Source organism: Impatiens glandulifera, chromosome 2 (genome assembly GCF_907164915.1).
Source record: "Impatiens glandulifera chromosome 2, dImpGla2.1, whole genome shotgun sequence".
In the NCBI taxonomy this organism is placed as follows: Eukaryota; Viridiplantae; Streptophyta; class Magnoliopsida; order Ericales; family Balsaminaceae; genus Impatiens; species Impatiens glandulifera.
The window spans coordinates 61,723,602-61,735,173 of NC_061863.1; the positions used below are offsets into that span (position 1 = coordinate 61,723,602).

General features: G+C 30.7%; 1 protein-coding gene across 1 annotated transcript; it reads left to right on the forward strand.

Annotated features, from left to right (window-relative positions):
- The first annotated feature begins 8,365 nt into the window (after positions 1-8,365).
- Positions 8,366-10,115, forward strand: LOC124926220 (homeobox-leucine zipper protein ATHB-13-like). The gene is made up of 2 exons (XM_047466412.1): positions 8,366-8,817; positions 8,935-10,115. The coding sequence occupies exons 1-2, from the start codon at positions 8,631-8,633 to the stop codon at positions 9,882-9,884; spliced, it is 1,137 nt and encodes a 378-aa protein (XP_047322368.1). The 5' UTR covers positions 8,366-8,630; the 3' UTR covers positions 9,885-10,115.
- The last annotated feature ends 1,457 nt before the right edge of the window (positions 10,116-11,572 follow it).

Genomic DNA, 11,572 nt, shown 5'->3' on the forward strand with positions numbered 1-11,572 from the left:
GCCCTTATGTTATAACCTAGCTAGCTCATTAATTAATATGTAATATATTTAAGGTTTATTACATTGTATTAATAAAATAAGTTGTATTGTGATTAATGAAACCTTAATAGAGGCTCTATCGTTATTTGGAAATCAAATAAGCACGAGTTTAGATGATTGGGAGTAGATCGAGGTGATACAATCGGCATAATAACATTAATATGTACTAAGTAGAACTAGCATGACACTCACAAGTCACAAGCGTGACCTCCATTTCAACCCAAAACGCTTCCAGATATAATTGAACTTTTAATCTTTTGATCTCTTAAGTCGACTCTTACCACTGAAGTGACTGGACTACCTTGGTAGATTACTAATATGTTTATATGTAATTCTTAAACTATTCTCATTTTTCATTATATATTTGTATCATTTAAAAAACAAATGTTTTATAATGTGCAACAACCATCATCATTTATATGATTTTAATAATCATATAATTTGTTCAATTTTTGTTTTAAAAAAAAATTAGGATAAAGATTGTTTATATTATAAGTGTATTCACACATGAATTCATAGTCAAAATTCAAAAAATACAAATTAATATAAAAAAAACCTATTATAGAAAAGAACATGCTTAATCTAATTAATTGGGTTTTAAAAAATATTATAAATATATATAGTTTTATTTTTAAATGGTTCTGGTATGATATAAATAAAAGTCGTTTAAGCTTAACGACAAATAATTATAAAGAAAATCTCAAAAATTAGTTAATCAACCTAGTGTATATTATTGTACAATAATTATATTAAAAGTAACTCATGAAATATTTCACCTATCTTTGTAAGGATTAGTTAGTTAGTTACTAGTAAATTCATCTTTAGTTTTTTTACCCCTACATGGAAGAATACATTTCTGTGGTTTTTGTTTTGAGAGACATATATATTGAATAAAATGAAATGAAATATCTTAAAATAAAATAATTATCAAATGAAAAACAAAATATAAATAACATCTAACTAACTATAAAAGTCACTTAAAATCTGATCATATAAATACTAACTATATTTTTTTTACATATGTATATATATTTTGATATAAATTCCAAGAATCAAAGCATGTAGTTTTATAATATTCTATATTTAACCTCAAAATTACCTCAAAATTTAGAGTCTTAAAAAGTTAGTAAAATTAATATTTTAAAAATTAAATGGAGTTACCAAGCCCATCCATGTATGCAAACAGGCCGGAATGAACGTATATTATTGGCCCAATATTCTTGAAAAAACAGGCGGCTACTTGATTTCCTTCTCTATAAACAAGATGGACTGGTGTATATTATTTCAATTAATAGCCCCCCATCAAAACTAAAAGGATTCTATGGTCAGTAAATTGAGACAAATTTAATTGCAATGCGATGAATTAATACTAAGCCGCCCCAATATTTGAGATGCCCCAATTTAAAAAAAAACGAGGTTTGAACTCATGACAAAATAATAATTATATATTTTTTTCTAAACCACTTGGAAATACTTATTTATATTTAAAAAATTATAAAAATTTATTTTTTATTTAATTTAAGGGGCTGCCCTAGACCCAGCTCATCCAGGACCGGCCCTGGTGGTATCCCGTATCCGTCCCGATCGTCGAACTTCTTCCATTCCTGTCCTAATTTTTATCGGGAATTTTTATTATACATCATCCCTACAAGGCTGTACAGATTGGGGATGGAAAATCCCTTTTGTCTTTTCATTGGTAAATTTAAGAAGAAAAAAAATTATGGAGAAGATAAAAGGTGAGAGGAAATATTTGTGTAAATATTTTTAGTTAAAAACTAGTCTATCATGATATTTTCTCTAGGGAGGGATGTAATGAAAATCACAATATTTTTTTTATTAATTTTATCTTGAATGTTATAATACAAATATATTTATTCATATGATAATATAAAATATATACATATATAATGACATTATTGTAATTTTATATTCGGGACAGGATCAGAATTATCATTTCCGCACCGATCCCCAGACAACGTCTTTTGGGTTTTCTCCGATCTGCCTCGATATCTGGTCAATGTCTTTCGGATTTTCCCGCTCTTCCCCGATCTCCGCTTAACACAGAAAAATTCGTTCCAATCGGTTCAATTACCGTCCGCAGAGTTCTAGGGTGGGGTGAACTAAGCAGACACCTATTGGGCAAAAAAATAGAAACTAAGATCTATGGCACAAAAAAACTACTTTATACCAAAGTTGAAAGTGTGACCTTAATAGTATTGTTACTAGACTAAATGATTTGTGTTAATGTAAATACAAAACTATTATATATTATTTTATGTTTTCTATATAACATACAAGTTAAAAAAAAAATAAGAAGAAAATTTCAACTAGGTATCCCAAAATTTCTTTGTCATTCAAACGGTTTTTAATTATCATCCCAATGGTAAGTGTGGCTCGTGATTCGAAATGAAATTGTTGCAGGGGTAACAGATGGGTGAGAAAGCTTCAACCAATCCATGTTTTGGCTCTCAATTTAGGTCTTATTGAAAAAAATTGGTTTAAATGTGAAGAGTGACCCTTATTCATGTGCTTTATTATTTAGTTATCAGACTCTTCTGAATATAAAAATGACGTATTGTTCTATTTGATAACTTTAATTATAATGGCAATATTTAGATTTTGTAAAATCAATCTTTGCATTATTACAGAATAATAAAAAAGAATCTTAAAATAATTTGTGAGGAGGAATAAGGTATTAGAAGAAAAAAGGTGGATAAGGAAACACTAGCTAGCTATCCATTGGAATGGAATAAAACATCTCATATTGCGGCCAATTAAGCACTCCACGAGAGAATTAAACATTGAGTCCCTACCAAAGTTCCCTAGGAGGAATGCATGATCCATCCATCCTTCAAATCAAATCATCAAATTAATTAATGCAGACGGCAAAACACTTGCTAGTTTCCACCCATGCATCATCACCATCATGATCCCAAGTCACAAAAAAATAATACCAACAAAAGCACTACAATATTAGATTGTCCTACTTATTCAAATCCACAATATCCAAACATTTAATTATTCCCATGGAGGATTCTTTTGTACATCATATTGCCCGGAATGAAGAATATCCTTCCTATTAATTTATTAATTATAAGCTACCTAGGGACTAATTTTAATTGATAAATTCATTTTTAGAATAATTAAACAGTGTTTATTTTTTCTATTTTCTTCTTTTAGTAAATAATAGTAACATAAACTTTACTTAGGTAGTTTAAGTGGCGATAGTAATTTTTAAGAGACCAAAGATTACAGATTTGATTAACCGAAAAACTCTGAATTATCCTATCTTAGTACCCACTAAAAAAAACTTACCAATCCTTTAAGATAGAAGTTGGTATATATTAATCTTCTGCATGTGGTTTTTAATTTTCTGTCTCTTCTTTTCTATTCTTTTGTAAAGATTTTGTGACATTTTTTTCATTGAAATAAACTTTTGTTATTGGATTATAGTATGTAAATAAACTGTTACATTGAGATTTGATAGGATGTGAGTCAGGACTGGATTGGACTAGACTGGACTGGACTGGGGGACCAACATATAATAAAAATAATATATATACTACCTTTGGATGCTGAATCCATCTATCAATTCATGATGTTTCATCTTCTTCGTATGGTGTGGGGTGGGTGTGACAATATTTAAGAGGAACAAAAGAAGAATATTATAATTATAATAAATAACTAGTATGTAACCTAGCAATGATCATGTGCCTGGCTGCTACAGCTTATTACATTTACTGTTCTATTGGCTGGCTTGTCTTTGAACCAATCCCATCGATCTATCTTTTATATTATAAAGTATTTGATTTATAATAGACATTGAAAACATTTTATGTATTAATAAATGAAACAGAGAGAATGCAAACGATACCCACACTAAAGTAGTTCAAGTGACAAGATCTTAAAGTTCAAGGGTTTACGATTCACACTCGAAATGAAACTTTTAAATAGAAGTAAAAAGTGGGAGCAATCAAACCCAAGAGGAAGAAGAAGTCAAGAAAGAGTACTACAAAAACGGACAAATGATAAGAGGACGTTAGTGGGGTCGCTTATTCGCAAACGACTAGTTAGCTAGCTAGCTAGCTTTTATCTATCTGTGTCTGGTTGGCTGGCTGGCTGGCTGGTTGTGTCTGATGAGATTTATATTTAGTGCTTCAGTTTGCAATGGAAGGGAAGAGAAACGAAGAGAAGAGAGGGGGCTCATTTGAAGTGCATGATACCTGTTGGTGGGTTAGGTGGCAGACCCTGCATGACATTGGGACCCCCATCTTTAAATTCAGATTCCTCACCTTCTTCTTAATGGGTGAATCATTTTTTATTTTTTTATTTTTTTTTGTAAGAAAACAAATCTAAATAAATCAATTGCATATTATTGTAAGACTCAGTCATTCCTAATTGTGAAAGAAGAACAAAAACTATTTTTAATGTAAATCAAGGAGTAAGCTCCTATGGAGGAGGGATAATTAGACTTCGATCAGCAACTAAGCTTAGGGGCAAAAGAAGCCCGCCCCAAATCTAACCTTTTTTTAGTTGGAGCGTTATTTATGGCGGGATCCTCATGAAAGTCGATGTCATCGGCCCCTCATCTTCTGTTAGATTTGTCTGAGAAGTTGCTAACATTTGGATCGGAACCTATTGTGGAATATTTTGTGAAATTATTGGGTAAATGTCCGTAACCATTTGGAATTGTTGAGAAGAATGGAATTAAATTAAGGAGTTTTTAAAAGAATGGCTATCTTTCTCATTATCTTCTAATTTATTCTCATTATTTTGGAACGTAAAACTTTGACAACTCTAGTAATCTAATTCTTCTTGTTCAGAGCCATTTTATGAATTTAGTGGAGGTATGTAGCATAATTTATATGAATTTTGTTCTGCCATGCCACGTCAGAGTAGCTTAGTAAAAAGAGTTGTTCTAAACTAAAAATCACGAGTTTGATTCTCTTTGAAAACGCTTTGAATTGAAGTAAAAGGTCATTAATGTGGAGTGGACGTAATTCTAGCTTTCCATAAAAAAAATATTATATGGGTTCTATCGCATTGTAAATTACTCTATTACAGACCTTAAACTCTTTGAAATTTGTTCTCTTTCACTTTTTATGCTTCTTTGTCAAGGTTTAGCCTTTACTGGTAAGTCCAATTACATGTACTATAAGTCTTCTTCCACTCTCACATGTCATGTTTTGATTGTTATATTTTTATATAATGTATGACTATTTTATTTATTTATTTAAAAATTAATAAATGATGCTCTTCCTTTCTCTAATTTTTCTTATTTGATATGGTGTAAATGAATATAATTGTCTATGTCCTTTTGTCTTTTCTATTTAAAGTTCAAATGGATTTAATTATAAAAATTCATTTGAATCTAACGTAGAAAATCAAAATCATTAAAAAAAAACATAACAAATGAAGGAACATAACCATCCCAATAACAAAACAATTTACAAACTATAAATACAACAATCAACTGATCCTAAGATCCTTGATCAAATCTATAATTTCACAAGCGGACAAATACGGCAAAATGATTAATATCATTAATTTCAAAAAACAAAATTTGGTGGAACACCATCTAAACATTGGAGTTAGAGATGAGCAAATTGAGTCATTTGTGTTAGGTTGGTTTTAGTTCAATATGTGCTATCCAAATTGTCCATTAATTTTATTTATTTATTTGTTTTTCACCAAATTCCTTTTCGAATAATTTTTGCAACTGGTGGGTCATCTCATTAGTTGTAGACCTTCTTAGTTGTCCAAGCGAGTTCTTGGATGACTCGCCTCCTCCTTCGGCATTGCAATTGGTGAAAAAATACTCAATGTCGGTTATCATTTAATGGATCACCTAAATAGACAAATCGAAGATTCATGAAAACAGGATTCTTCATAGCTTTTTGATTATCTTAACCCTACTAAGGTAGTTCAGTAGTAAAAGTCGGCTTAAAAGATCAAAAAGTCACGGATTCGATTTCATCTAGAAACTCTTTGAGTTTAAGCGGGGAAGTAGGTGTCATGCTAGCTAGTTCTCCTTTAATTCCAACAACAACAAAAAAAAAAAAAAACTCTTTTTTTTATTTATTTTGTTATCGTGTTCTTATATATATATATATATATATATATATATATATATATATATATATATATATATATATATATATATTAATGAGAAATGTAGGTAAATTTTTAAGAGAATTTTAATAGAAAATGATGTATCATGAGAGTGCAATAAAAAATTGATTTTTTTTTCTATTATTATTTTCGCTTATAGAAGGACACATAATTTACTAATAAAACTTTTACAAAAGTTCCTTAACTATCTATTTCTCATTTATATATATTTATTGTGGAGGTATATATATTTTTGTCAAGCCATTTCAATATTTTTATTTAATTAATTTTACTTGGGACACACCAAAACAACCATTCTTATAGCAAATAGTTCTATCTTCCCTTAAAACCCACATTTCGCTTACTAATTGTTTAATAATTTCTTGCATTAAGTGCTCAAAACATGTATGGATTCTAAATTTTTGTGATATAGTTAGAACACAATTTGATTGATCTAGCAATAAAGATTATTACTCTCAAACAAAACTTAAAAACAAATCACATTAATTGTTTCTAATTAACTAATCATATCTTTCAATTCATTTAATTTTCCAAAAATAAATAAATCCTTAATGTAATCATATAACCCAAATATAGTTTATTGATGAGAAAGAATTAGAGAGAAATCTACTTTGGGATTTGATATATGGCTTTTAATTCTTGTTATCGATGGCATGGGATGAGTCCCAATGAAGTTAATTAATTATAATATATTCATGAATAATAAAAGCAGAAGTAATTTATAATTAGAAAATGTAACATTGAGCAAGAAGCTATATTTATGGACCAGTAGTATATGGTAAAGAGGAAATTACTCAACCAAATTGCACCATCTTTTTTAGCTAGTTTGGTGAACTGTTGGGGGGCCCTTGTTCTTTCTTCTTCTTTTGCTGCTGCTGCTGATTCTGCAGGAAAGAGAGGTGGTTGTGACTTGTGAGGTACAACAAATGCTTAAAAAAAATACAGATCCATCCAAGACACACAACAAGACATTATCAAACGTCCCTTTCTCATCACAGTCCATCCCCCATCTTCATCTTCATCTTCAAGCCCATACAAAGATCAATTCATATTAATTCATTAATTAATTAATTAGGATTTTAAGGTTATTCTATATTAATTAATAATACGAAACATACTTCAGCTACAAAAATGTCCTCAACTGCCTTAGCTTTTAGTTTGATAACAAAATCAATGGTTCAAAAACAAAAAAAAAAAATATATTAAACCAATTGATTTATTATATCCGCAGCTAACTAACTAACTAGAACCAAACTTACCCTCAACACTTCCTTCTTCAGCCTTTTCTTTCACATTCTAACTATATCCTTAGCTTGCCCATCAATATATATATATTTATATAATATTAATTGTTAATAATACTTTTTATTGTATAAGGCCTTGTTAGATAGGGATTTTTCTTTTTCTTTTTCTTTTTCAAGGAAGATCGAACATTTCTATTGATCTAATTACTCTTCTTTTCCTAGGCTTGCCTTTTCAAATTCAATTAACCCAAAACAAGTTACTAGTAGTATAAGTTATGAATTAGATAGTCATAATAAAAAAATTTTTATTTAAAAGATTAGTATGACCTCCCATCATCATGAAATATATTTTAATATAGAGTGTTTTAAGTAAAAAATCAAACTCGTGACATTTATTTTTTTAGACACCTATTCTTAACCCTTGAACTCTAGACCAAACTATCATATTTTTGTTATCATAATCCAAATATTGGCCTCAACAATTGAATCATTTTCATGGCTGCCCCGAGATTGGATTCACATACCCATTTTTTCCCAAAATTTCAACTTTTTAAAAGAAGTAAATTATAGATTTATAATATTTTAAGATTTAAATTATAAATAATTGTTTAGCTTAAAAAATAAACATAAACCGAGTTTATGATTGTGGAACGTTATAAATTAAAGTCTAGCATCTTCATTCAACAAATAAAAAAAAAATCCAAATCATACTTAAAAACAACCGATTTGCTTTTTTACAATGAAACTAAGAAGTTAAGAAGAGACGTCCCAACTTCTTTTATCATTATTATTATTATTAATATTATTAATTTTGATAAGGAAAAGAAAAGTCCCATCACTCTCCCCCCTCTTCACACGGACAGAAAGTGACGTCTCTCTTTCACACACACACTTGACACGTTCAAAAGATGATGAGTGTAACAAACAATAACAATGGTGATCGATGATGATATGTTGATATGATATTCATAGAGTTAGAAGTATATAAGCATCCTTCATCCACCACCAATTAATGCGCTCACCCTCGATCATCTCCCCCCAAAACTGATTCAATTTTCCATCTTTAATCATCATCATCACCATCACCCAACAATTCGATTCGATCCGACCGATCAAAAACCAATATAATTAACCCCCCCCTCTCTCTCTCTCTCTCTCTCTCTCTCTCTCTCATCTCTCTGTTATCTGATCATATGATCGAGAAAGATTAGGCTGATGACTAGTTGCACAGAAATGGCCTTCTTCCCAACCAACTTTATGCTTCAAACTAGTCATTCTAATGAAGAAGAAGATCCCGGCCATCTCCACAATAACAATAATAATAATAATAATAATAATCATCCTCCTATTTCACTCTCACCATTCTTCCCTCCATGCACCACCTCCCATCATGACTTCCATGGTATGTACTTTTACTTTACTCATCTTCAATCTCTCTGCTATCTAGCTAGCTAGCTAGCTAGTTTAAATATATAATGGGTAATTACTAAACTAACTTATGTGTGGGTAATTCGATCAGTGTTAGGGAAAAGATCCATGTCGACATTCTCAGGTGGTGGGATAGAAGCATCCACAACTTGTGACCATCATAATCATAATCATAATCATAATCACCATCATCATGAAGAAGGAAATGTAGGAGAAGATGATTTATCAGACGACGGGTCACTTCAACTAGGTGGAGAGAAAAAAAGGAGACTAAACTTAGAACAAGTGAAGACACTGGAGAAGAATTTCGAATTGGGAAATAAGCTTGAACCAGAGAGGAAAATGCAGCTGGCTAGAGCCCTTGGACTTCAACCTCGGCAGATTGCGATTTGGTTTCAGAATAGAAGGGCGAGATGGAAGACCAAACAGTTGGAGAAAGATTACGATGTTCTCAAGAGACAATTCGATGCACTTAAAGTAGACAACGATGCCCTTCAAACTCTAAACCATAAACTTCAAGCTCAGGTAAAATCATTGAAAGCAGGGGAGGATAATCATAATCATAATCATAATCATCATAATCTTCATCATCATCATCATCATCATCATCAATATCATAATCAGACAGATCAATCCATAAATCTAAACAAACTAGAGACTGATCATGAAGAAAGTGAAAGCAGTTCTGATGTTGTGATCATGAAGCTTGACATTTCCATGATGCCTAATTCATCTTCATCAGCAACAGCAACAGCAGCAACAATAGAGCCAGCAGGAGGAACGAATAGTAGTAGAGGAAGCTTGTTCCCAGCAGTACCCATGATCAAAGCTATGGGTAATCATCATCATCATCATCAACTATTTTTACAGGGTCCATCACCTAATTCATCCTCAAAGAACAGAACCTCTGACCAGCAGCTCAATAATTACCCCAACAACGATCCAACGGCTGTTAAAGAAGAGAGCTTCAGCAATATGTTCTGTGGCATCGATGACCAAACAGGATTCTGGCCATGGTTGGAGCCACAGCATTTCAATTGATGAATATCACCATGCATTCGTATAATCATCATCATCATTATCATCATTACTCATTAGTACCCACCTTTATTTATTTTGAAAATTAAACCTTGAGAATTACTTTTAATATATATATATATTGTATAAAGTAAGTATCTTTCTTTCATATAAAGTAGCGGTTGTTGTTTCATCATTTCAGGCGCAAAGGTACTTTGATCGATCTTATATTATATATGTTCAATTTAATATGAATTTGTTCGCACTTCTTCAGTCAATCCTCCTAGTCCTAGCTCGATCGATAGTAAATACACTACGTATTACTGGATAATTATTAATTATGATTTTCCGGACAAGATCCGTATATGAAGGATCCATTATATATATTAACTTGAATATAATATGTGCTGATCAAGATTTTTAGTACCCTTGTATGAAATTTAATGAATATTAAATATAAAAAAAAAAAAGTATATATATTTCAAATAACCCATATAGGATATGGAAGAAGCTGGAAGTGAAATTATTGTTATTATTGCGTCAGCAGCAAGGCAGAGGAGAGAGAAGATAAGAGGGAAAAGGACAAAAGAGATGGTACGTAGAAGAAGGAGAAGAAAACAAGGGGATATTTTTGATTATGCATTGAACTTGTAAACATTGAACATAGGCCACCCCCAACTGCTCCCCTGCCATTTTTCTCAGGGACACCCATCTCTATCCCCATCCCATCACCATTTTCAATTCTTCATCATACTCAAATCATTTCAATTTTACTTTCATCTTTTTATATTAATAGGATATCATTTTTAATGATGATTAATACTTTCCAATTAAATAGTTTATTAATTTTAGAATTACCCCCAACAACATCGGATGATCAAACAAGTCCTAATTCGTTAGTGCATGTGACTGGACGGACTATGTGGTGGGTGCTGTCATGCATCCAGTTGATTGATGGCAGCCCTTTTTTTCATCTCTTTTTTCTGTTGTGTAGGCCGGGTTTTGGCACAGATTCTCACAGATTTCCTTTCATATTTCCCAATTGCTTATTGATTTTATTCCAAAAAGGTCTCTAGTGTGAAAATGCTTAATTTCAATGTATACGAATGGTTGTATATGAATGGTTGAAATCGAGAATTATGATTAATTTGAATATGTATGTGAGAATAAATAGGTATTTGGGTCAGGACGGGGTTGATCATAGGAATGATAATGAGGCGATTCGGGACGGGGAATTCATTTACCATTCCCGTCTCATCCCTTTCAGTTTCGGGAAAAAATCATCACAAACCAAACAATTCAGTTACCACGGAACGGTTTCAAATTGTCATCCTTTGTTGACTCGTTCGCACATAAACTTAAAAATGTTATATACACAAGTTTCGAACTCACACCCTCAAAGTATAAGTTTAACATTTTAACCAATTAAGATAAATAACACTTTATATTTTAAATTCAACTTCAAAATTAATTATAATATAACATTTATAACAATCTAACTCTAATATTTTAAACAATTAAACTAATAATATTTTAAATTTGTTTATATAATTTAATATATATATATATATATATATATATATTTCTCATAATTATATATACATATTTAATATTATATATAATTCTTAATCATATCAATTATATATTCATACATAAAATTATAAAAATAAATCAACAATCTTAAATTGTGTAAGGGTTAAGTGTTCATTATA

Excerpts from the sequence above, each read along its gene's own strand:
- LOC124926220 (XM_047466412.1), top strand. The coding sequence starts at position 8,631 with ATGACTAGTTGCACAGAAATGGCCTTCTTCCCAACCAACTTTATGCTT. Across the intron at positions 8,818-8,934 it reads CTCCCATCATGACTTCCATG|TGTTAGGGAAAAGATCCATG; the intron begins GTATGTACTTTT and ends TAATTCGATCAG.